The 26566-nt window shown below is 39.6% G+C and overlaps 3 protein-coding genes across 3 annotated transcripts in view; 2 read left to right on the top strand and 1 right to left on the bottom strand.

Moving 5' to 3' along the window:
- The first annotated feature begins 317 nt into the window (after nucleotides 1-317).
- LOC101477532 (claudin-4) lies at nucleotides 318-2338 on the top strand. The gene has a single exon (XM_004569581.2). It carries the CDS (start codon nucleotides 409-411, stop codon nucleotides 1093-1095), a length of 687 nt encoding a protein of 228 aa, XP_004569638.2. The 5' UTR covers nucleotides 318-408; the 3' UTR covers nucleotides 1096-2338.
- A 191-nt stretch (nucleotides 2339-2529) lies between these two features.
- Nucleotides 2530-5236, bottom strand: sbds (SBDS ribosome maturation factor). Its single transcript, XM_004569580.3, has 5 exons — nucleotides 5009-5236; nucleotides 4712-4841; nucleotides 4421-4621; nucleotides 3285-3449; nucleotides 2530-3084 (listed from the first exon to the last, which is right to left on the bottom strand). Exons 1-5 carry the CDS (start codon nucleotides 5134-5136, stop codon nucleotides 2959-2961), a joined length of 750 nt encoding a protein of 249 aa, XP_004569637.1. The 5' UTR covers nucleotides 5137-5236; the 3' UTR covers nucleotides 2530-2958.
- Nucleotides 5237-5722: 486 nt separating this feature from the next.
- tyw1 (tRNA-yW synthesizing protein 1 homolog (S. cerevisiae)) overlaps nucleotides 5723-26566 on the top strand; it is a 56246-nt gene continuing 35402 nt past the window's right edge. Inside the window, exons 1-11 of the mRNA XM_004569582.6 lie at nucleotides 5723-6421; nucleotides 6691-6806; nucleotides 6942-7079; nucleotides 7679-7780; nucleotides 9710-9904; nucleotides 10070-10348; nucleotides 12482-12598; nucleotides 20472-20604; nucleotides 23656-23708; nucleotides 23827-23945; nucleotides 26017-26126. Of these exons, the coding sequence (XP_004569639.2) occupies nucleotides 6358-6421; nucleotides 6691-6806; nucleotides 6942-7079; nucleotides 7679-7780; nucleotides 9710-9904; nucleotides 10070-10348; nucleotides 12482-12598; nucleotides 20472-20604; nucleotides 23656-23708; nucleotides 23827-23945; nucleotides 26017-26126 (1426 nt within the window). The 5' untranslated portion in view covers nucleotides 5723-6357. The remainder of the gene's footprint in view (nucleotides 6422-6690; nucleotides 6807-6941; nucleotides 7080-7678; nucleotides 7781-9709; nucleotides 9905-10069; nucleotides 10349-12481; nucleotides 12599-20471; nucleotides 20605-23655; nucleotides 23709-23826; nucleotides 23946-26016; nucleotides 26127-26566) is intronic.

A 26566-nucleotide genomic window follows, 5' to 3' on the forward strand; every position in this document is an offset into this window, starting at 1 on the left:
GTAACCTGTTGGGAGAAATCTCAGAATCAGCAAGAATTTGTGGCTCTTTAGATCAAGTTACTTCCCAGAAACACAGGCCAGTGGCTAAACATGAGCGCACAGAAGAAGCTTTGTTTTCCCCCTCTGCTGAGAAACTGTGAGAAAGCGATTGTTTTGAAACCATGGTAGGGCAAACAGGGATTTCCCTCCTCCACCCAGCCGTAGACACGCGGTGCCTTCTTTTCAAGAATACCAAAGAACTGGTTTCCTCTCTCTGAACACGGCATGCAAAACAAACAGGCGCACAAGCAAATGATCTCTGCCTCACACATGCACATGCACGTTAAAATAACACCCCACCCCACTGTGCTCTGCAGCCAGCTGCTTCTGGTTACACAGGCAGGTCTGCAGTGAAGAGGAGGACCCGGCATGAAGCAGAAGCTGGAGCAGAAGCTAGAGCTCGCTGCCCTCGGCCTCGGCGCCATCGGGTGGCTATGTGCCATTCTGACACGCTGCCTAGCCTTGTGGAAAGTAAGCGGCACCGTGGACAACACCACAGCTACTCTGCCTGCCTACTGGGACGGGGTGTGGTTGGAATGGGATCACTGGGATTTGGCCCACGATGGCAGCCTGCATTGCTCCTTTTACCGGTCTCTCATGTCTCTTTCTGGAAGTTTTCGGACGTGGAGAGCCCTGATTTTGGCAGCCATTGGCGCTGGGGCTTTTGCTTCAGTGATCGGAACAGTGGGGATGGTGTGGTTCCCTCAGCGAGGCCAGATCAAAGTGTTTTCTGGTAGTCTCTTTGTTTTGTCAGGGATCATACTGTTGGTTCCCATAGCTTGGACGTGCCACCACACCAGTCAGCCACTGGAGGGCGCTGTGGGTCTACAAAGGGACTGGGGACCTGCTCTCTACCTTGGATGGATCTCTTTTGGCTTGATGCTTGCCGGTGGGGTGTTTCTTACCACCAGATGCCCAACTGCTCAGAGGCAGGAGGAGCAGACTTCAGACAGCAGGTACCCAAATCTAGAGGAGGAGGCCAGTCACCCACTGAGCAGGATCAACAGGACTACGTTCACACACAGCCAGTACGAACGCAGATCAGAGCCTATATGAGAGGACTGTGATGCAATATTTAACCGAGCGTGAGGGATTAAACTGGAAAATCAGCAAAGAGCTGAAGAAAACTTGTGGCTGCAGGTTAGGTAATGATGCACTGGCTTAAAAGTAATGAACACAGCACTGGAAAGTCATTTATCATGGGGCTAGTTTCACTGATAGGGATGTGGGCAGGACTTTAACTTTGCATGTTGCTTTGCAGTGTTTTCACCTCCAGTGAAGATAGCAAACTGTTCATAATGCAGTACTGTTATACAGTTTAAATTACTTTCAAGTGATACTTTTGGGTGTCTGTTGCATTACTTGATGAAATTACCAATTCTGACCGATAATAACGATCCCAAAACGTATCGCACAAATACATTTTACTGTGTAAATAAAGCAATACAACTTTACATGGACTGAACTGTTGGACACAGAAAAGCACTGCAAATTATTCAGAAACATGTTTTAATAAAGTTGTTTGACTTTTTTTCTTTTAACTAGTTATGCCACTGAGCAGATGAAGAGGTGTGAGGGGCAATTTAAAAATCATATAACCATCAGTTTTTCAGTCTTTTGAAAATGTTTGATGGAAATAAAGCCAGAGTCTCTGAATAGATGAATATTTGTGGCCCAGTGGCGAATAAGACCATAAACGTACTCATCCTACTCACACAATAAGCAGTGAGAAACAAGCATGAATTACAGTCTTCTAGAAGAACGCCAGCATCTGGATATCATTGCACGGATTAAAGTTTACCAGCACCACATCAGGTGCTACAACCTCACCCAACATCACCCAGCATCACCCAGCAGGAGTGCATACGAGAGCTCAAACGTGTGACGCTGCTGGACAGAAAAAAGTCTGCGTTATATCGGATTAAGCCGATGTGCCAAAAGCATAGATTATAATCCAACAAGCAGAAGTGAACCGTTTCCTGTGTGTGCTGCATGTGAGAAAGGAAAACTGTGGAAAATATCCTCATTCTGAATTTGACAGTCTCTGATATTCATGTGTGAACGAGGATCTGATTTCTCAGCTGTATTTCTTTTGTTTGACTTCTAATTTAAAAAAACAACAGTTGCATCACTCTTTGGGCTGCATCTCACTTTTACTTTATAGTTTCTTCTACTAATGATATTTACAAATGCTGTATTGTCACCTTTCTGAACACCTTTAAGATAAACAGGATATTCCATGGAATTCTGTACATTATTTTTTTTCTTAAAGAATAAAACAGAGGTGAATTTGTCATTACCCTGTGCTGGTTTACTATCCATCCTCTTAATTGCTTTACCAATTCTGGGTCTTGGGGGCCTGGAGCCCCTCCCAGCTGTCATTAGGTAAAAGGCAACAGGAACCCTGTTGCTGTGAGCAGACAGTGTGAACCACTGCACCACTGCGCCGCCTCTGCAAAGCAGCGTATATGAGAAAAATCCCCCAAGAGATAATATTTTGTATAGTGTTTATTACAGACCAAACTTATTATAATAAAATAGAATTTACCAGGATAAAGAAATGATCCACAGATAATAGGATGGGATACTGAGCGCGACTACATGGCACACGACTTTGTGTAGACGTTCTGCTAAATTAGTAATCGACTTAAAAAAAAGTGAATAAATAAAAGAAAAAACATCAGAAATAAGCACCGACTTTAAAGTTCAGGCATAAATTCTCAAACCTGCTTTCAAAATATATTCCACTCAGCAAATTATAACTTCTTTCAGTCAAATTAATCCTTACAGGGTGAAAGTGGCTGAAATTGTGATAAATCAGACCATAAACATAGATTTTTTTTCATGAGTTTGCAATCTGTGTGCCCTAATGAAGCGTGTTAGTGTGGATAAGGTGCAGAGTTCTGACAGGCAGGGTTACTATAGTTTCTCATCTCCCTCCTCCACATCCTTGAGACTGAGAACCTCCAGAGAGCCTCGGCCTTTAGTCTCACAGCGGATCAGCTCATCGATCTCCCTGAAGCAGCCGGGATCCACCAGACACACCTGACAGACGCACACCCGGGAAAAATAAAGAGTAATAAAGGGATAATAATATTGGCTTTACATTATAATATGGTAAGAGACAAAATTTCAGTTTAAAAAACACAAAGCTGATCTGCAGAGCTTCATGGAATTGTTCATATTATTGAATGAAAGTAGAGATTATTCAGTCACAACCACAAATACCATTAAACGCCGCTCACCATTTCCAGCTCCTCATCAAAATCCTCACTCTCCACGACCTGCAGGAGCGGTTTCAGCTTCTCCTTCAGCCTCTTGGCCTCTTTGGCTGGCAGCACCAACCGCAGCCTCATGTGGGCTCTCTGGATCTCCATGCTCTCCTTCAGCTGCCGAATCACCTCCAGGGCCTGAAAACAACAGCACACATCTGTTTATCAATGATGTAAAAAAGCATCATCATTCACTGCAGAGAAGGCCTGAAATACACAGATTATAACTGCAACAACTTCCACACCAACAAACTGAAGTCAGAGGGGCAGAGTATGTGTGATCACCGAGCTTCAAACATTTAGTTGCTCTTTGTTTACTTGTCACTGGCAAAAGACTTTGAATTCACTCTCGTCTATTTATTTGTTTTAGACACAAAACTCAAACTACTGAAAAAATATGAAGCTTCCTGGCTTGAACTTTCTAGTGGGGTCTGCTTGTTCTTCCTGTGTCTGTGTGGGTTTTCTCCAAGTGCTCTAGATTCATCTCGTAGTCTTTGGACTATCAGAGGAACTGGTGATTCAAAATTGGCAGTAGGTGAATATGAGAGCCTGAGGTTGTCTGTCTGTGTTAGCCAGGATGCCCTAATGCCCTAGTGCTATGGAGTAGACGCCAGCCACCTCTCTCAAGACCCGTATATATAAAACCAGTTTTAAAGAAAATGGATGGATGAATTAGAATTTTTTTTAAATATATTTAACATGATTTTTAATGACTTTAAAGGAAAATACACCCATTCGTGCACTATTTTCCATCTGAAGTTGCTGTTGGCTCCATGTTAAGCCTCCAGTTCCTCCTGGGAGATCCTGAGGTGCTCTCAGGCCAGATAAGAAATTTAAGCTCTGCAGCAGGTTCTGCATCCCCCCACAGGGTCTCCATACATACATACATACCCAGAAAACCTCCAAATAGAGGTGCCCAGCAGGCCTGAGATGACCAAACCATCTAAACTGGCTCTTTTGACATGAACGAGCAGCACCTCTACTCTGAGCTCCCCAGATATCTGCTTAAAGGGCTTTGAGTGCTCAGGTAAAGTAGAAAGATGCTAAATAAGAACCAGCCCATTTACTAACACAACACAAGAAAGGGAAACGCATGGTATCCTCCTCACCTGCTGCTTTGTGCTCTTGTTGGGCTTGACAGAGTAGTGGATGTCCTTCATGGCCCGCTCAATCAGACTGACTGTATACGGCCTCTTGGTTTCAGGGTTGACGCACTTCTCTGCCACAATAGTAGCTATATCCCGGAACATGGTCTCCAGCTGAGTCTGCCTCTCTTTGTCTGACACCTGGAGCTCTCCTTTGGCCAAGATCTTCAGGAGAAAAAACAAAACAACCAAGCCTACATGCAGTAAATGGCATGGCTTATGCTTACAATGTGTACGTATGGGGATGTTTTATACCTGTTTACAGATTTCTGTAAGGTCGTCAGTCCCAAAAGCTTTGGTTAAGTCATCCTTCTTCGCCACCTGGCCTTTGGAAACATTGACGAAAACAGAGTGCGTCTGCAAAACCTCGTCCAGGTCCTTCTCTCTGTAATGAAAACATGACGTTTTGGAGCATTTTTTGCTGATTTAGCATGTAACGACCATCGAGAGGATTTAAAGTGGAAGAGAAATGAATTGTCAAAGTTTCCTCTAGCAACAACGAAGTAAAACAGCAATCAGGCACAGGAGGCGTTAACATCTCCTGGTACTCACGCTCCTGATCTCCAGCTCATAACTTTGTTCTTGTAACAGGCGATTTCAAATCGCTTCCCGCCTTTCTTCATCCTCACCACCGCTACGTTGGTCAGCCGGATTTGATTCGTTGGCGTAAATATCGACATATTTGCGATTACCACAAACAGTTGCGAAGCAAGCGCCGCTGACAAGAAACGTACGCTATCACAACACCACCCGTATTCTTCGAGTGTATCCTAAATGGCTGTTCGGTATGAAACTGTGACTTCGAACATCAGTTCCGAGTCAGTTTTGTTTTCTTTGTTGTTATTCGTTTAATAAATTAAATAAATACATATATGCATAATTAAATACATATTTATGAAATTTAACTTTTCAAACTGTTATTATTTTCGAAATAAAACGCCACATAAATTGGGCACTGTTAGATTAATGGCTGCAGAGTTATGAGATAACATCATATTTAATTGTCTGACAGCACAATCTATTCTTATTTATTGTTATTGACAGCGTTAAGTATTAAAAACGTTTTGAACTACGTGTAAGTCTTATTTTGAAATGAATAATCGGACGTGCTTAATGCCGCTGTCATGCCTACATTAATGCAAGTTTGACGAATTTCTATGTGCAGTTCGCCGCTGTGACCACTGGAGGGCAGAAAATATTCCGTTTCAATTTAAAGCCACCTGCAGTTCTTTCTTCCTACATTATCATACTTTTCTCTGCACGTTAGTGATTTCGCCTAATAATAGTTGTCACATTATCACGGAAGTTAACACAACTACCAGAAAATAGCTCACAGCTTTTCTCAAGCCTCAGTGTTGTAATTAATTTGAACGTTAGCATATTTTAATCGTTCCTCCATATGACCACAAGAGGGCGATCTACAAAAACGACTAGAGGTATTTGTAACCGAGCTAGCTTACCAGAATGCATAAGTGCAGTTATTTGTTCAATATCAATTGACATTGAATTCATTTTATTTTTAATGTCCGGGTCTCCTCATCTGGCGTCAGTTTACAAAATGTTAAAAGGAATTAAAATAAAAAGGACAAATTAAAAATCCTTCTGGAAACAACAAGAAAATCAAAATAGACATAGTGTAATAGAACCACTTCCTCTATAGACTTTCAAAATAAAGCATATAGGTATGAATGAGTAAAATATTCAAAATTAAATCCAAGAAGATGAATTTCATCGTTTAATTTAACTTCAGCTGCTTTTTAAAAAGTCTGAATGTCCATAAGCAAACAAACTCAAGCCGTTGGACGATCCGAACTCAACTTCCCAGCATTCATATCGGCAAAGAATATGGTTGCGCAGAGCTTCAGGTGCTGAAGACTGTGTGCAAGTAGTTACTTGCAGCAATGCCAACTTTTATCGTATTTGTATTGCTTTTGGCCTCCAGCGTCTCTGCCTCGGATTCAAAAGGTGAGTTTATTTTAAATATTTAAAGCAACTGAAAACTCTCTTCAAGCTGTGTTTTGGCTAAAGGAGGGTAGCATTACTAGCTAGCATGCGTTGCTCGCCAGTCCCCCGACTTTTATTTTTCGCAGGTAGCTTCAGGTTGGGATTTAATTCTGTTTTGTTGTTGCATGTGGTCAGCTGTGGTTTGGCAGAAACAAATATGATGTGGCTGTTTTCTTCATCAAAGCAGTTCAGGATCTGAGGACTCAGTTTGATGTGTTTTCTCCCTCCAGTTTCTCAGGATGCCCGCAGTCCCACTGAGAGCTATTTCATGTGGTTATGGCACAGCAGGTTGTACCTGTACTCAGCTGCTGCGCTTGTTTTTGGGCTCTGGTTCTTACTGAAGAAGGTGAGGCACTTACTCATACCTTACTCTAATTTGTGTATGTGTTTTAGTCTCTAAACGGTCTCTGCAGTGCTTCTTAAGGTCTCGCTGTCTTGACCGGAAACAGCTCCATTTATCGCTGCACTGATCTGCTTTCAGAAAAGCGTTTCTAAAGATGCCAGCAAAGAGAAGAACGACAAAGTTGACAAAGCTGCAAAGAAGAACGACAGAGAGACCAAGGAGGTTCATGTGTCAGGAGTCAAAATCTTCTATGGCTCACAAACCGGGACTGCAAAGGTACAAAAGTTATTTCCTGCAAATCTAAAGTGACCAGATGAGAGCAGAGAAAATATGAGACACAGAGAAAGCGACTGATCAGAAACCTCCTGTTGGTTTTCCAGCCTGTCTCTCCTGTCACAGGGGGCCACTGACACACAAACCCCTTTACCCTTTTAAAAATAAAACAAAATAGTAATACTAGTAATTATAATTACTCTACAGATCATTGACAACCTGAATCACTACACTGATTAACAGTTTCTGTATCAAGGCTCATGTGTAACTTTCACAGTCTGCAATAACAATTCATTACCCTTGTGCATATTTTTGCTCTAGCGTGGTAAAGCTACTGCATTTTATTGCATCAGTAGCACTCCTCATCTCACAAAGCACAGTGGTAGTAAAGCTTTCTGTTGCATACAGCAATGCTAAGCTAAATTTCATCAACCAGTTCCTGAGTCAAAAACTCTGAGCACTAAATTTTACACACATGTAATCAAGCACATTAAACGCAACTCAAATTTAAATCGATAGTATTTTGAAAAGTACTCAGCATGTGGTAATTTAGTCTTTACTGACATCTTAAAAGCACCATCTGAGACTCTCCATATGTTTAGGGCTTTGCGAACGAGCTGTCAGAGGAGGTGAAGTCTTTGGGTTTACCAGCCGAGGTGATTGACATGAAGGACTACGATCCAGATGATCAGCTTGCTGATGAGGTAAGCCAACCAAAGCAGAATATGCTTTTCAGTTTCATATTAGACTGCTTTATACTGTAAGGTAGAGACCCTGTACTGTTTCACCCTGTGAGCAAACACTTCTCAGGGGAATGCTAGGTGTCTGCCAAGTCCTGTTGGGGAGTATGGGGGAAGTATAGACAGAGAAGGTTAGCACAGAGATGACAAACAACACACAAGTGACATAGTTGGCTGGTTGATGGACCAGTGAAGCCGGACAGGGACCGTGCATCTTGGAAACCATAGACACCGCTGGAGGGAGAAGGTGTTGATATGTAAGTGCATATGGAGGGAAAGTGACCAGAGGCTAGTTGCACAACAAAACACAAGAGGTCCAGAGCCACTAGCAGCATAACTGAGGGTGGTTCAAGGGCATATGGGCCAACCCAAATATTTAATTCTACTATTTAGTAATACTTGTCTAATAGTTTATCTAAAAGGAAAGTTTAAGACTAATCTGCAAAGTAAGATGGTGTCTACACCCCAAATCCAAACTGGGAGCTGGTTCCACAGATCCTCTAAGGAGACCTGGCAAACTTTTCTTTATCACCCCTACCTGTGGCATCATAGAGAATAAATGAAAGATTAATGCAGCTGTCAGATGGGTACTCTGTAAGCAATTAAATGCTGTTTACAGGATGCTCAGAAGCAGCTGTTGGGTGCTAATTAAATCTCTAAAATGTAACTGTGAGCTCATAAGACCTGCCTGTGTGTACTTCCAGGGAACACCTGATTAGAACAGAATTAATCAAAGGAAAATAAAAATCGTTACTCTTATTTTCAAAGCTTGACAGCAAACACTGGCGTGATAAGCCTCAAGTTCTATTACTGCCAGCTCAGCTTAAGCTTCATTTCTGCTTGAGCCTTCAAACGGCCGGTGCAGAGAGCAAACATGTTCCTGCTCATCTGCAGCAAGATGGATTGTTTTCATCAGTCTTTTTATTTTTGTGAGCACAGTCCCTCTGTGCTGCATTTCGAGATGAATAGGAGATTGGTTGGCTGGTTGACAGCAGAAAAAGGAAAATAACTATTTATTCAAAGGGACAGTGATACAGTTTTCAGTGACAGAAAAGCTCTACGTGAAATGTGTCTGCAGACATCTCTCCTTCAGTGCGACTGATTTACTGGTCAGGCATCAGAGGAAGGAACCTTTTTGTTTGGCACATTTGACCCTGTTTCAGTTCAGTTCATTTTATTTCAAACATTTCAAACATATGGAGAGATGGGAGGAAGCCGGAGTACCATGAACCTTTTTGGATACTCCAGCTTCCATCTACCTGTCCAGGGTGTACTCTGCCGCTTGTTTATAGATTCCTCCCCAACTGTGACCCTGAGTTACGTAAACAGAAGAAAATAGATGACTGCATTATTTGTGGATTTGAGCTACTGTTGGTTCAGTAACAAAAAAACATCCACCATCCATTTTCCACTGCTTCTCCAGCAGCAGTCTAACCAGACTTGCTCAGACTTCCTTCTCTCTCTGGCACTTCCCTTCCACCAGATGCAGATACATAGATTCCCAAGCCAGTCGGGAAAAATAACATCTTCACGGTGTTCTGCCCTGGGGTTTGCTTCCATTTGGACATGCTGAAAACACCTAGGAATGCCTATACCACTTCAAGTGGCTTCTTTATTGCATCTGCTGCTGCTTAGTTTGTAGCCACAGGCGAGAGTAGGGTGTTAGTAATTGCTTAATTAATTAGGACTAGCTGGTACGTAATTATGTGTCAGCAGTACATCCAGTTAGTGTCCAGTGTTAGTGTCTCAACCTCTCACTGCATTTCGTCCCTAGTTAGTCCCACAGATAAGTGTTTCCATATTTGGACAAAAAAAGTCTTGAATGAAGAAACACTAAGCTTTTTTCCTCCTGTTTAACTCTTTCCTATATGCTGTGTTTACCTCTCCCATTAGTGCATCAGTAAGTCGGTGTGCGTGTTTCTTGTGGCAACTTACACTGATGGACAGCCCACAGAAAATGCTGAGTGGTTCTGCAAGTGGCTCGAAGAGGCATCCACTGACTTCAGATATGGGAAGACCTACTTGAAAGGACTCAGATATGCAGTGTTTGGCCTTGGAAACTCTGTCTATGTTGGCCATTACAACACGGTATGAAAGGTTTTCACAAAATGAGAAGAATGACACTGGTTGATAATAGTCAGCTATTCAGAGGATGTCTAAAGCTTCAAGGCTGTAGCTCAGCAGTTTATTAAGCCTGAATCACTTCAGTGCTTTCAGTAATTACTAAGAATTCAACCTGCTTTTTTCATACAGGTGTGTAAAAATGTGGACAAGTGGCTGTGGATGCTGAGTGGCAGACGAATCATGACCAGGGGAGAAGGCGACTGTAATGTGGTGAAGAGTCTTAATGGCAGCATCCAGGCAGACTTCCTGACCTGGAAGGTCAAGTTCCTGAACCGCTTAAAGACTCTGGCAAAGGGCGAGAAAAAGAGCTGCAGTGGGAAGTGCAAGACTGAGGGCTCCTGTAAGAACAAGAGGAAGGAGCGACAGGAAGAAGAGAAGAAGGCCTCTCCACAGAATAACAGCTCTGAGGTAAGGGCAGGAAAGTTGTTTTTATTAAAGTCTTCATCAAAATATTCAATTATTCACATTTTTGGGATCCAGATATTTGCTTTTAAATATGTTTGAGCCTATACCGTCTCAGCTTGGCAGCCTGACACGCCTCTCACTTCCAGCTGTCATTATCACGCATCAGTTCGCTTCATTATTGCCAACTTGGAAACTTTGTATCAACGTTTAGCAGCTTTTCTAGGAGCCGTGTTTAATTGCCATTGGACGTTTCTTCCTGTACTTTTGAAGGGAACCAGCACCCAGACAGAGAAAAGGAGACATCCTCTTGCTTCTGTCATTCTCTCCGAGCGATTGTTTTAAGATAGTATATCTTAATATTATTATCTATAACAGTAGTTCAAACGCCCCTTTTGCCCCTGCTGATGGGCAAAGCTGTGAATACTCGATGTTAATTATCACCAAATCTGTTCTTTTGTGGGTGAAGGCTGGCCTTGTGCTTAAAATGACTAGCTGATAAGCCATTTAGTTTCTGAACATTCATTCAGCTGTTCTTAAATATTACAGCAAGCATCTACCTGCTGTGTGACAGACAGAAAAAATATTTATTGGTCCACACCAGTTGTCCAAGTTTTGGTAGCGTGTCTCTATTTTTATATAATAGTGAAAGCAAGCTTCTGAGTGAAAAAATGTTGATTTCTCTGGCTTCTGACTGAGATTATAAACTATAGTCAGAATATGAAATATAGCCATGGGTTCTCTCTCTCTCTCTCTCTCTCTCTCTCTCTCTCTCTCTCTCTCTCTCTCTCTCTCTCTCTCTCTCTCTCTCTCTCTCTCTCTCTCTCTCTCTCTCTCTCTCTCTCTCTCTCTCTCTCTCTCTCTCTCTCTATGATGGACGCCCAAAATGCTTTAAAAAAAAAAGAGTTCACAAATTAATGGGTGACATCAGGGTGCCTCTGTCATCTTTTATAGACAGCCTACAAATAAAAGTAAAAACACCCACATAAAAATGTTAACTATCATCAGAACAGCTTTTTGCATACGATACCACACGTTGTAATATTATTTCCTCACTATTTGACTCCAGGCTTGTCCCACCGACTCTAAATGAAGCAGGTAAAGAGAACTGGAGAAAGAAAGATAGAGAAAGCATCCAGCTTACATCTAGTTGGAGAATTGTCCTTTGGGTTAGGATAATGTAATATGACATTACACGGGCACTTTAAGGTTTTAAGGGGTATTTATTATTTTCTTCTTTTTTTTCTTTTTTTTTTTTTTTTGGGTTGTATGGAAGCCCCAAACGCAATTTCATTGTTCTTGACAATGACAATAAATAAATAAATACTAAAATACTAAATGTTGCACTCCTTCAACAATGTGATTAAAATCAGATCAGACGCCTGAATTTCTCAGGAGTGTTATACTTGGCTTATTAGGTCCTTATTTAGTAGCAGCGATGTGCACTTTCAGGTGCAGCGTGGCGTTATTTAATGTTCTGCATGAAAATTGTTGTATTTCACTTAACACCGGTCTATCATGTGAAAATATGAAAATGGCACTTTTTCCCCCCCCCACCGCTCTCTAAAATTACACATTTCACAAGTACAAAAAGACATTTTATGTACACACATGCGCACACAGCCTTCATATGCATCACAGCACACACAGATGATCAGTTGTCATGGTAGCGGGGACCTCAGAGCCAACTCTAGCTGAGACTTCCTCCCCTCTGTCTGCAACACTCAGCAGAGGTGACATTCAGCCGGAACCGAGAGGAGCTGAGAACTGTGGCGAGGGGACCATCGTGGTGATTTATGTACCCGCTGTACCACTCATGCATTTTATTCTCCTGCTGCACATGTCGGCCATGTGTTGTGATAAATCTGCTGAAATGCCATAAACGCATACATAGTTTTCTTATTTAATCAGGCAGCCCAGGAGGACATAACGATGTTCAATAAATGTGTTCCACATCAGCACACTCACTCAATCACAACTTCTTCTTTTTTTTTAAATTTGTTATGGATTGGACCATATGTGAGCCTTTCTTTACTACATGCCATTCATCTTTATCACCGTGTCCCCGACTTTCCATTTTGACCTTGTTTTTTAACCACTTTTTGTGCTTCTTTATTTCTTCTTTCATTTTTTCCCCAGGATGATCTAGTGGAATCCAGCAGTGATGAAGATGAGTCCGGTCTGCCAGATGAGAAAAAAACGGTGCTCGACGTGGAGGATCTGGGAAATATTATGAACAGCGTTAAGAAAGCAAAGGTCAGGCTTCCTCCGCCAACATGTTAGCACCACTTTTTGCAATACATATGCTCGTGTTATTTCACACATTGACAGCAGAAACCCTTAGAACTAAGCAGAGCTTAGTATTCGTACTTGTAAATATGAGTTGTGTATACAGTACTTAGCAATTCCCCTCATAAACCTGCAGTTTTGTTATTCTTGAGTCATTTTAAACTGTCACTCCAATGTCATCATCCAGCAGCTCTATTTTCAGCATTTCCATTTCAAGGTCTGCAAGCAGGCATCACTGTGGCATTAAGCTCCCACCACCTTCATCCAGTGTAAGTGCGTTCAGTAAAGAGATAAGAGTGGTATCATTAAAGGAGAAATGGCAGATGGTTTGATAGACACCAGACCCCGACAGACGAGGAGTGGAGGCTTGCGTAATAGTTAGGACGCCCACTCCACAGACTTGCGAGAGATGAGTGACTCAAGAAAAAATTGAAAAAGAAGAGACATTATCACTCTGCTGTTATAGGCTGTCCTATAAAGATCTATGACAGCTTATATAAAGTGGACAGACGAGTACCCTGTAATGTACCACTTTGAATGTAGCAGATTAGTGTAAGCTGCTCATTAGTTTCATTCAAAAAAATGGAAGAAATTGGAAATTCAAGAAAGAGAAATTACTTCATTCAATTGCAGATTTTCATTTTTATTGATTTTAATCATGAATAATGCCAAATGATATAAATCTCTTATTTTTTTTATGTACATCGTGACATTTTTGTTAGTATGCTTTACCTCAAAACCTCTGTACTCAGTTCAGGAAGCACTGATGCACTGCAGAAATGAGCCTTTTTGGACTTCAGTCTGCTTGTTGGCAGATAAAGATGAAATTCATAATACACAACAACAACACAAGATAGATTAGTATCAGTACAGGAATTTTCCATAGTGTAGGCCCACTTTAGAAAATGTGAATGAGTGCATAGATTTTGAACTTTTAACTATAATTTCAGTTTCACCGCTTGTGCCCATTCACACTACACCAAAGTCCTTTGGGGTTACATCAGGAAGGGCATCCAGTGTAAAAACTTAAAATAAGGGAAATTTCAGCTGAAATGCTAAAAAAAAAAAAAAAACTTCAAATAAATTGCCAAATCAAATCCAACATGATTTGGCAACTTGATGTGGCAGCTCTTTGTCAAAAAGGGAGCAACTGAAAGTATCATTATTATTGTTATTTTAAATTGATAATGATAGTTGTTGTGACTGTATCATTTCTATACATCCATTTTATTAATTGAAGTGAGGGGTCACAGGGGGACTGGGACAGAATTGAGGTAAATGATGGACAAATCAGCAGTCCATCACAGGGCTAACACAGAAACACAGACAGCCATAGACTGTCACTTGCAGACAATATACATTCATCGCTTTAACAGCAGAGCTGTGTGTTTAAAGTATCGTAAAGATCTGTAGCAGTCCTGATGTGCAAATCGGTCCTCCATCCTGGGTATAGCGGCAGGCGACTAATTGGTAACTTGAACATTCTTGCTCTAATACGTGGTGCTAACCACGGCACTACTGTGCCATGCATTTACTGTTACTTTATAGTATTTGACATTTTGAAGTGATCACACTCTACTTTAAGCTTCTTTCACCAGAAATGTTACATCATAAAAAGACATTCACAGAATTATTTACTAATGTTGCCACAGTCAAAACACAAACTTCTGTCTCGGTCGACTTTACATCCAGAAAACTTTTAGTGTGGAGGCAGCTCCTGTCCTGAAGATGCACACAAGTATTTTATTCTGTTGTGTTTTGATAGATGTGAAATTATTATTTTCGCTGTATGTGCTCCTTTGGGTTACTGAATATTATGCTTCATTTGACTGCGGTTCATAGGAGACTTAATGCACTGAATGCAAAATGCTTTGTGCTGTCCATGCTCTCCCAGGCTCATCTCTTCCTGTGTGACAGTAATATTACAGTGTAGACGCTCTTGGAGGTTAGGACAGACTACGTTGTAAGGACAGCACAAATGTGTTTATACAGCACAGCTGGGAAGTTAAAGAGACATTAGTTTATGACTTGAGGAGTCTGGGTTGATCAGTACTCTTCAGTTATGCCCTCCACAGTAAGAAGAGTCAGACTTCTTTTCTTTTTTCTTTTTTAATTCATGAGGTGTTTTCATGTAATTTTTATGATCAAGCTGCTGTTATCCTTTTCCCCAAAGATATACCCATAGAATATTTGTTTATGATACCCAAGGCAGTCATCTTTATTCCTAACCTGTCATGTAAGATTTAATTGTAACTGCTCTGGGATGATTTGTGCCATCACACGTGGATGCCAGAGATGACTTGGATTCCTGTAGTAACAAATTTATGTTGCTTTTGCATAATTTGTTCACACAGAGCGAGCAGTGTAAGATGTAATTAGTTTGAGCATTAATATTGTCAAGAGACAGCAGGTATTTAGCCAAGCTGAATACTCTGTGAGTAATCAAACTGTGACTAGAAAATGCTGTATCTGTGGGGCTTGTTACACTCTTCAGGCTTAATTCTGGCTCTTTATGGTGATTTTTAGTAAAACATTACATTTTCTTTAAATTTGACATCTGTAATACTGTAAGAGGACCAGATTTACAAATACCATTACAATGATGAAAGGGAGGATTTTTTTTTTCAATTCATTTTTTTTTTTTTTTTTTTTACAGGTTTTATATCCCATGCTGATTTCACAAGTTTCCTTGTGGCATTTAATGCTCTCTACCCCATTACACTGAAATAAACATCAGTCTCCTGTTCGTTTTTAGTTTACAATTATGGTGTAGTGTCAGTAGCTGAATAATTCACGCACAAATCACCTCGTGCTTGGATAAGTAGGTTACCTCGCCCAACCTGTCTTTCTCTTTTTTTTGCCATTAAGTTGATGTAGGTGCCCCTGTGCAAGATACTAAACCACACATTACCCCTTAGATGCATCGACTGACCTATGAATGTGTGCATGGGAGGTAAAAGGTGTTTAAAGACACCAAATATTTCTTGAAACTAATAAAACACTGTGTGAATTGGTAAGTTTGGCTTGTAGTGTGAAATGAGCTTTGAGTGCTCAGTAAGAGTAAATATAAGTTTGCATTTATTGACTGATAAAAACTGAAACTGGAAGGATTTGTCTGTACTGGTGTCCATGTGGCTTGTATCCCAGATGGAATCAGGATGACTTGATCACTGCTAAACATTTCATGAATACATGTTTTGTTTTTTTCCTTCAGTGATGGACAGGCTGTGATTGGCTGTGGCCTTAATCTATATCAGTCTTTGGCTGTAGTTCCATTTTTATTCTAGCAAGTGCCTGCAAAATTCATTTTGCATTGTTGTCCTAAATTGATTTTGTACAATTGTTTATAGTATTGGCATCTAAACTTTGTCATAAGAGTCTTCCATTTCTGCCAGAGTGGTCGATTTTACGTTGTGGGACTGTTGCCAGTTAGGAGTTAGTGTAAAACGCATCATTAACCTGAGCTGGCACGCAGCAATTTTGGCTCCGTTTTTATGTTTTCAGCTCACTAGCCAAAGGAAAAAAGCACACATAAGATGCCAGTATAACTACTACTAAGGTATATTCTATATTTTCAGAAACATTGATTGGCATAAATTAACATGTTCAGATTCTGGACTGGACTGGCTTTATTAAACCTCCTGTGTGCAAAATGCACCCTAGTTAAAAGTCCTCAGGCAGATTACATAGTGAAAACAACAATTTTGAGCTCTTAGGGGTGCAGGGGAGTTTTGATTCATCTGCAGGCCTTTTTAATTTTAATTTTTATCATTATTATTGTTATTATTATTTATTTTTATTTTTATTTTTTATAAATCATCACATTTTTTTTTGTTAAGTTTTAATGTCTGCTAACTGTTTTAGAAACAGAAATGTAGAAAAAAAAAATATTCGAAATTTAGAATTTATGCTGTTCCATCAACATATCTGTTACAATATGACTACACTTGTTATAAGCACAAAATAATGGCAAATACTGTTATTTTATTGTTTTACAGTATAGAGAGTAGTGCACCTATAGACTAATTTTCTTGGTGTGCAATCCTCTTTTGGAGCCGGAGCAAACACTGGTAACAAATAGCTTCTCTTATTCACATATATTAAAATATTTGGATAATAAGGTTAAGCTTTAAAATATTGAATTCATTTTGCCAGCTTAGAGTGTTTGTCTTTCTTATTTTCTACTTGTTCATGGTTTGGGCTTTTTTTGCCTCCCGTACTTTTATGTTTTTCCCTTATTCACATGTGCTACTCAATCAGTGAAGTATTATTGCATCATTCATCTGCAGCAGCACCATGTTGTGTCATGGTTCCCGTTCACAACACGATGCTGTGAGATGTCAAGGCTGAAAGCCAATCAGTGGGATCCAGAGACTAGGGCCAGATAAATTTTCAAGGCTGCATGAAAACACCATAGGGACAGATTGTTTCACCGTTGGCTACGTGCTGTGTATGCTATCAGAACTGTACGAGTCACAGATGCATTAAGTGAAGGTGGACATTTGGGCCGGCTGAGTGGCAAACTAGTCTTATCCAATCTTGAGTGTTAAATTGTAGGCTGTACATGTTTTCACTCCCAGTTTAGATTTTTGGTGAACTTTAAGAATGACTTGAGGCCCATTCACACGATGATTGAAACACTGGATGGCTGTTGCTCGCCCTGATTTACAGTGTATGGTTGTTTTTGTACTCCTGTCTTTATTACTGGAATAGATCATAGCTTAACGTCACCTATAATAGAATAGATCATCGCTTTAAGTCACTCAGAGTAAAACATGCAACCCACACATTTTGCAGTGATCTAAATGACGCGTAAAAATATCATCAAGCACCATCTTTTTTCCATCTAAGAAAGAAATGTGACAGTATTCTGACAAAGCAGCGTGGCTTCCTTGTTCACAGCATCTACTATCAAAACTGAGCTCTAGGGGACCACTGCTGCTGTCAGGTGTGAGAAACCTCCTCTGTATTTGGGGCTATGATTGTTGAGGAAATGCACAGAGCAAATAGTGCTACTAGATAGCTACAAGGGCTTGCATTCTTCCAGTTTTAAGTTAAAAGAGTGCTATTTTACACAGATGACTGTGAACACCTGAAGCATAGGTTCACAAATAAAATTGGCAGTATATTTAGAGAGAAGCTTGCTCTCTGTTTTTTAACAAAGGCTTTAGGAGACTAAAACGGATTAGCAGCTGCTCAATTCTGGCAAAAATTATATTCAGAATTAATATTGAGGCAATTATCATTTAACCAACTGCTCACAGACTGTGGAAAAGTTGACTTTGTCTTGTTTCTTTTCCAGTTGATCAGATAGTTATTAAAATATTTTCTAGGCTTGCAACAAGAAACTTACTGAAGAGTTTCACAAAGAACAGACCTCATAATTTCTTATCCACACCCAAGGACATTAATTGCAACTACGTTAAAACAAAGAACAGAAGCAAAATTCTCACAGACTCTAAGTTTAACAGTTAATTTGTGTTACTGTTACATACTGGGGTAGCTACTTGGCTGGGAAGCACCAAGGCATGGACGTGCATGCTGGGAGCTACCGAGGCCTTGAAGAGGGTTGGACGGTAATATGTTACAATTTCTAAATCTATTGCTCAAAGATGCTCAAAACATAGTTTCACAAGCTTTTAATACTGGAATATAATTACTTCCAATGAACAGACCCGAATAAGGGAAATGGTAGCACCAACAACACCAAACAAAAGAGAAAGAAGATCATGAATCAGACACAATAGACTGTCATATTCAGGCTTCTCCCCAAACTAGACTGTTAGTAAACTAGACTACAAAAAACAAACCTGAAATCTGGAATGCCGGTATTCCCAACTCAGCCTATAATAAATGTGAGGAATAGTGCAAGTGCTGATGGAGGTGAGGGAGCGTGAGAAGGAATCAGCCTGACAACCACTCTCAGGCATCATATGAGTGCAGGTGAGCCTTCTGCTGCCAGTCAGCACTGGAGATAAATTGGATAGCAGGTTACTCAGGATGACTGAGAAAGAAAAGCTGGTGCACTGAAGCACATGTAACAATCCACATTGGAAATAGCAGTTGACCAATAATTTCTAGCCCTGATGCAAATGATGTTTTACTATCATGAGGTGAAAACTTGCCTGCAGTAATTAGCTATATCCTGTGGAAGCCCACTGTATTCTATCTGCTCAGCACCAAGCAGCAGACATATTTAGAGACAAACTGGTGTAAATGAGTAAAACATTTAGCATTTAAAGAGCATGATCTTTCCTTTTACACTTGCAAGAAGCAAATATATGGGTTAAAAGGGGAGTGAGTACTGGACTTAATTAAATTTCCACTGGGTATAGCGCAATATTTTCATTTATTTAGAGCCATTTAACCAAGAAATCTGCTACTGCGGGATCAAAGTTTTTGCAAATTTGCAAGTAAGAGAGAGTACAAATGTTCTCAAGACTACTGACTCCAGAGATAAGAGAGGAAAGATTAAAATGGACTCTATAAGAATCTCATTGATTTGCAGTAACGGTTTGTGCAATGTTAACAAGTATTTTTCACACAGTTCTACGGGGGTTAGTACCATACGGTGAGCTACAAAGGAATCTGTGAACTATCTACATTCTTGAAGAATACAAGTGTGTTGAACATTTATCAGCATTTGCTGACACTGTATTAGCACCTAAAGGGCCCTAGTGTGCTGACAGGGTGACATATAGATCCCTATAGACAAACTGAAGAAGTGGCAAAGGTGCAGTAATTGGGTGAAGCTGTCATTTACCATGGTTAATGTTAAAGGCTGGTCATCCATCACGTCTTTCTGAAAAGTAACATCTGTTTCTCTGTCCCCAGGCAAAGTTTTCTTGCAGGATTTAATCAATCTTGTTGTATTTGTCCACAGAATATATCTAAGATATTTAGCATTATACACAAAATCACTGCATTGCAGTATTATAATCCTGGCATGAAATAAGATGTTGATGATGATGCAGCAAAAAGAAAAAAAATAGCTGTTGTGATACAGAGAGCTGTATAAAAGTTGGTCATCACTTTTCCAAATGGATCCTGGACATGTTTTCAAAAGTCAACTTTCTTAGACAACAGTTGATGTCTGCAGCAGTGTCCATCTTTTTAAGCAGCCTGTGATGGTCATTTGAAAGCAAAAAAAACCCCAACTTATTAATTTTCGCAAAGCAGGGAAAATGAAAAGACGCCAAAGTATTTTTCGCTCGCAGTTTCTAAATATGGACCACATACATATGTATTGTAATGATAGATGCAATTAATAGGCAGGTTGAAGAGGAAATGTTGGATTTGTAATGTCTTTATGGTTTTTTGCAAGTGTGTAAATGATTCCTTAATGTATTTATTCTGCTTGTCAAAACAAATATATATACATATATACATAGCTGGATTGACGTGATCATCTTTACAACAAAATGCTCAATTTATGTGGCCTTTACTTTGTTCTTTACACACACAACAGAATATAACAGAAAAACTTTTTCAAATACTATAAATAAGACATCATTTAATTATGTCTTTTTCTCTGAATCTTTTGATGATGGCTCATCTACAGCATTGCATTCAGTTTTCACAATTTAATATTAATAAACATTGTCATCTTTTGCAGATCTAGATCCCCTTTTTTGCAGAACCTGTGCCCATCTTTACTTCTGAGAAACCCCGTCTCGCTAAGATGCTCTTTTTGTACTCTGTGATGTTACGGACTTGTTGCCGGTTAACCTGATTAGTTGCAAAATGTCTCTCCAGCTGTTTCCTTTTGTTACCTAGTATAGATATAAATGTTTATATGGCTGTAGACCATAATAGACTGAAAGTTTTGTTTCTGCCTCAGAGCAAAGAGGAGAGTCAAAGAGACGGCCAGATGGTGAAGCTATCCAAATTAAACGGAGTGCAGAAGATTGAAGACGAAGGGGAAAGAAGGGAGATGATCACCCCTGCCCTCAGAGAAGCACTGACAAAGCAAGGTGAGGAAAGAGGATTCAGAAAAAAAATTGAGGATTAGCAAAAGAGAAGTCACAAAAGCAAATTAGAAACCAAAAATGCCAAGTTACCAGCACTGATAGCTTACTGACTCAGTCAGTGGTAGTTTTATGGTTCTTCAAGGTGTATTTGTAAAATTATATATCGCTTTCTAAAGGAACATCTGGTGGGTGTCACTTGTGACTGCGAATAATATATGCATGTTATCTAGCTGCATTGCTTTGCATTGTAAACCAAAGAAATCTCATTACAGACAGAGTGCACCAGCTGCTCTCAGCATATATTTAACCTTCATCTTTCCACAGAGGGCAGCAAAGTTTTTTTCACTTTAAACATAGATTGTTAGTTATGCCATTTTTTTTAAATTTATGTGGTACTAAAAGGTATTTGCATAACAATTTAATGTAACTCATATGGCTAAAGATGTATTTTTGCAATTCATTAAGTATTTAATGGCTATCAGTGCTTATTGCTCTGGCTTACTATGCAGAAAGAAGAAATTAGTTGAAACCATTGGAGTATATTTGGGTTAATCAGTTGCTGAAATTTCATTACGTTTTAACCTTGCTGATGAGCTGTTATTTAAAGGTTCAACATGGAAACTGTGGGTGGGTGCAGTGCATTTCAGTTCTTGCTTGTTTAAGATAGTAAGTTCAGGACTAAAGATTAGCTTAAAATGTTAATCTAATGTTAACTTAATGTCTAAATAATAATATGAATGTATAACTAGTGTCTGTTTTAACTGAGGCTATTTGAAAATTGGACTGTTGTATTAAGGTTTAACATTATCTAGTAGAAATAACATCAAAATATTCTGTTTAAAAGGTCTGTGAATCCATCACTATTTATATTGTTGCTATTTTTTTCCACTGTGCACCATGTGCTGATTTTTTTTTTTTTTTTTTACTCATTAGGTCTGGATTTTACTATTCTACTCTTCTACTATCCCACTATTAAAACACAAGCCAGCAGTCATTTTCAGCCAATACCCCCCCACAGTTAGCTTACACAACACTCTATAAATAGGACACTGAACACAGGACTTCACTTCATTTGACCAAATGTTGACCTATTTCGTGGTGTTTATGTTGGCAACAATTAGTCCTGGAGGGCAGTTTGTTTTATTTAGAAGGAAGGATGAAAGTTTTGGCATTGTCTTCATGGTTTTCAGCCTTGGAAGGATATGTTTCCTGTATAGTCTTTTCCTGGCATGGATTGGATGCCAGTGTCACATACTGCTCTTGTGCATTGTCCAAAAAAGTTTTAACACAGTGCTGCACAGTGTGCAAAATAGTTTTCCATCAGCGAGGTTCAAGAGAAACCTATTTCAAGAAAATAGTGACAGGGAAAGTCATAACTAGAAGGTAGAGGTTAATTAGTAAATTATTATTAATTATTAAAGTAGCTTACCAATGTCACTTTCAGTCAGTTCCGGTAGTGTGCAACACACAGAGTTTGGCTTCTTCTTTGTGCCACACACCAGGTAAAGCTTTCCTGTTTGGTTCAGACAAGAAAAGCACAAAGTCAAGAGTGTGAAACCTGTTGTGGGGGTGATATCTGTGGTATCTTTGTGCTTAAATTGTCACTCTAATATGTAAATTGGCAGTCGTCTCTTTCATTACTTGGTGGAAGACCAGTTAGGCCATTGTCTCCCTGCTCCTTTCATTCCCCTCAAGCAGCTCAAGAGTGAAAGACAGAGTATCACATGAGTGTAAACTGTTTTTATAATTTTCATATTCTCCGATGCTGTTTCTCTGAAATGGTGCAGTTATCATAGAGTGTATTAAAAAGACGGACACATTCTCAGTGACATCAACTGTTGGTTTGTGAAGTCTAATGTGAATTGAGCATATTCATTGTCGTCATCTTGTGTTTTAAACCTGACATGATGGCGAGGGGAGGCTCTCACCGGAAGAACTGAGAGACGCTGCACACATGGCATCACTTCATTTTTCATATTCAGAAGACATGTCCATCTTTTATATACAGTGCATGGAGACACACAAACACAAAGATAATCATTGTTCTTGTTAAAGTCACTAATAGCAGGTCCGATTCAGTACTGTGTTGTCCAGAGTCTTGTAGACCTGCACTCAGTTTTTTTTGTTACTTGTGAAAAGATGATTCAGTGGTAAGCTGTTACATTGAAGTGTAAAAATCAAAAAAGTGTATTTCATTCATTCAGCCTTTCCTGCAAATATACCCACAAACAGCCTCGATGAGGAACATTTTGTATTTGACTAATCTTGCATCAAACCTGAGATCTGTGGGAGCAGTTCGAGCACAAACACACCCCGGTACAGATGTCCTGCTGTGTTTTTGTGTTTTAGATATTTCATGAAGGTTTTAATAGCAGCTACAACACACACAAGCTTCCAAAATAGGAGGCTTTGTTTTTTAAACTTGCTGCCTACATTCTTTGTGTGGCTTTGTACTGCTGTACTTACTAGAAAGCTATTTTAAATGATTTTGAAAAGGAAAGGCAGCCCTTCTTCTTTAATCTATCACGTTTTTTTGTTTGTTTGTGTTTTTTCCTGGGATTTCATGAATGCGTCAAGTCATGAGGATAAAAGGATTCCATCTGACAGATATTATAGAGCGGGACGGATTTTTTTCTTTTCAATTTTTTTTAATGAGGGAGAATGAGGAGAAATCCACATCCGGCTGTTCATAGTGGTTTGAGGCCATGGTGTTAAAAGGGATAGAGAGGCCCACCTCAGGGCCATTTGAAACACTTTCCTCATAGACCTTTTTGTGCAAAAAGGGAATCTGAAACATTCTCTCCTTTCTCCCAATGACATGGCTTCAAGCTGCCAGTAGACACTTTGCTGGAGATGTTCAGTGGCTGTTAGCATGGGGCCATTAAAAAATCAGACTTTGTGAATGTTGAAAGGCTTTACTGAAGTAAAGCTATAAAAAGTATATTGTCCATGTTTCTTTCAGCTTAATTTGACTTGTGCAGTTCTGCATTGTGAAGTGTTTCACTGATTTGATGCCATATTTATAACACGTTGTGTTTTTACCTTTTTGTGAAGGATATAAACTGATTGGGAGTCACTCAGGAGTGAAGCTTTGTCGATGGACTAAGGTAACGAAATCAACCCTTTTAAATAAACCGTTAAAACACTTCCTTTAAATTATCTCAAATTTCTATTACAGCTTTGACAAACTGAATGCATGAATTGTAATTCATTTATTTATTTTAGTCTATGTTGAGAGGAAGGGGAGGTTGTTACAAGCACACTTTCTACGGTATTGAGTCCCACCGGTGCATGGAGACTACCCCCAGCCTCGCATGTGCTAACAAGTGTGTCTTCTGCTGGAGGTATGTGCTTCTCAACTTCTTCTCTTTTAGTTTGACATCATTAAGGAGAATCTTAAGTGATCCAAATAAAAGTTAATCTTTCAGCCTATCAATATTAATACCCTAGTAGAGTACATGTCTTATTTATACTGTGATTTAATTAAGATGCTAGTCCTTCTGGGTACAGGCTTTATGCTTCCCATCTAGGGCTGTGCAATATGACCAAAATCTCATATCCCGATATAAGAATTTTATCGTCCCGATAACCATATGAATCACAAAAATATAACATTTTCTGTAAATTCTGTGAATCTCGGGCAGCTCCACTTGCGTGAAGTGTTTCCAGCTGCGCGTCATGTAGCTGGAGTCGAGTGTTTTAACCGATGCATGAAACTATACATTTTTAGACATAAGTTGTAAAGGCCGCCGTTTTCTTTGTGAGTATTTATTACACGGCGTGCTGCGGGGAAAAGCCTGTTCTAACGTTTGAGTCTAAGGTTTATTTTTTAGCACCTGGCAGCTCTTTTTTTAATTCTCATCTGTAAATAATCTGCTCTTTCACGCGATTATTTTGAAAAGTCTCAACAGGATCTTGAGCTTTATTGTGAAAGGTTTATGTGGAACATAAACAAGCGGACACGCGATGCTGTTACCGTCGTTGTTGCTAACGACAACGCATTAAAAACGGCGCTTGTCCGTCTGTAGTGTGGTTATATTAAATGTAAGAGAAAGAGAGAACTTTAAGAAATTAATATACAGTGACCATCAAAACGATGAAAAAATATTGCCGTAAACAGTTTATTTTGCGACACCACGAAACAAACAATAGCGTAAAATGAAACGATAGACGTTTTTATATCGTCATCCGATATATATCGTTATATCGAACAGCCCTATTCCCATCACTTTAACTGTCCATTGCTACACAACTGTATATAAGGTATAACTCCAACATGTGTTTTCCTGTTTTTAGGAGTGTTTTTATTTTGCTATATATTAACTAGTTTTAGCCTGTTTGGTTACTAACTTGTAGGGTTTTTTGTTTTTTTTAAACCAAACCCATTTAGGGTTTAGTCCAGTCACTGTTGATGATCTCGCTGTTCCATAGAAGTTCATGTTTTATGTGCAGATGGATAATGGTCTGCATAGCTGCAAGGCCTAAATGTGGACACTGATTCATCATGGCATTAGTGAGAGATTGGGCCTTTTACCAACTTCAAGTTCCATTTGAAAAGGCGACTGTGTTGAGCACTGAAAGGTCGCTGTCAGAATGTGCTGTGGTGAACTGCTGCCCTGTCAACACAGATCTGCCCGTCTCCCTTACTACAGCTATGTGGGATGACAGGAAATAAGCAATTTCGGGGCACAGTTGCTTTGTTCCTTGCTGCCCCCACCATCCACCTCTTTGTGGCAACAGGTGGATCAAGATTTTCATGGACGCCATCAGTATATGTCACGTTAGAGTGTGCATACTTATCTGACAGAAATTTGTGATGCCCCAGGATTTGGTGTTGCACATAGACATCACACTTGGATAGTTGGAACGTGTTATTAACACCCAAAGGGAGAGCATGCATTCTTTCACTTAATATGTTTTTATAGGGTGATAATACACACGCCCACATAATTCACTTTCAATCTGTGAGTAAATAACTTGAGTCTTAGCATTTGGCACCTTTAACGAGGTGCTCCTCCCTTTTATTCTAGTGAAATATGTCTTTAACTTTTTAAGTGATGTTTGTGTTGAACAAACGGTCTAATAGTCTTGGACTTTCTAAATCAGAATTACCATGGAGTAATACCACCGATGAGGTGTAATGTCCTTTGTTTGTACTGAAGCTGGTTTGGAGCCCATATTTACAGTTTGTTTAGGCCATTTATTCCATTTGTAGCCACAAGCAGTGTTCATTTTCCCTTTTATGCTCCAGAAGCATGTCTCCAAAGAAGGTAATACCATCTCTAAGGCTACAGTGGTTGCTCTTTGATTAATATTTAGTTTGCTGTATTGCTACATTTGGTTGGTGCTTGCTGAAGCAGTTACATCTTGACTGCTGTTAGTTCCTATTTATTCATGTTTGTGCTCCACTAACAGACATCATACCAACCCTGTCGGCACTGAATGGCGCTGGAAAATGGATCCTGCAGAGAAAATCTTGGAGGATGCCCTGGAAAAGCACCAGAACATGATTCGACAATTCAGAGGTTAGGCTTTGAGCAGGTGACACATGCAAACATGAACAACAACATGCATGTTTTTTCTAAATGTCTGTCTGGCTATTTGTCTGTTTACTTATGCTTATGCTTGAAAGTGTTCATCATCTTTGTTAAAATGAACATAGTCACAAAAGTGTGCAAGAATAAGCCATTTTGCACTTTTTCTCCTTAAGGTCTTCAGCTTGGAACTTATGAATTCTTTTAAACTTAATGAAGTAAAGTTCACATGCAAGTGCTGATGATCTGTGGGGCTGATGAGCTGTTTCATCACATTGTTTCTTTCCTCGCTCATAAATCACTTTTCAATCGCAGATCCACAGACACACAGTGCATGCAATCTTTGATTTCCACCTCCTGTTTGTAACAACTCCACTCTTTATTTTCTTAAAACTTATCAACATTTGAGGTATCTAAGTTAGTAATTGGAA

The sequence above is a fragment of the Maylandia zebra genome, linkage group LG14 (genome assembly GCF_041146795.1).
Source record: "Maylandia zebra isolate NMK-2024a linkage group LG14, Mzebra_GT3a, whole genome shotgun sequence".
Classification (NCBI taxonomy): Eukaryota; Metazoa; Chordata; class Actinopteri; order Cichliformes; family Cichlidae; genus Maylandia; species Maylandia zebra.

Coding starts and splice junctions, on each gene's coding strand:
- LOC101477532 (XM_004569581.2), top strand. CDS start 409: ATGAAGCAGAAGCTGGAGCAGAAGCTAGAGCTCGCTGCCCTCGGCCTC.
- sbds (XM_004569580.3), bottom strand. CDS start 5,136: ATGTCGATATTTACGCCAACGAATCAAATCCGGCTGACCAACGTAGCG. Junction 4,842..5,008: donor ATGAGCTGGAGATCAGGAGC/GTGAGTACCAGG, acceptor TTTTCATTACAG/AGAGAAGGACCTGGACGAGG. Junction 4,622..4,711: donor TTACAGAAATCTGTAAACAG/GTATAAAACATC, acceptor TTTCTCCTGAAG/ATCTTGGCCAAAGGAGAGCT.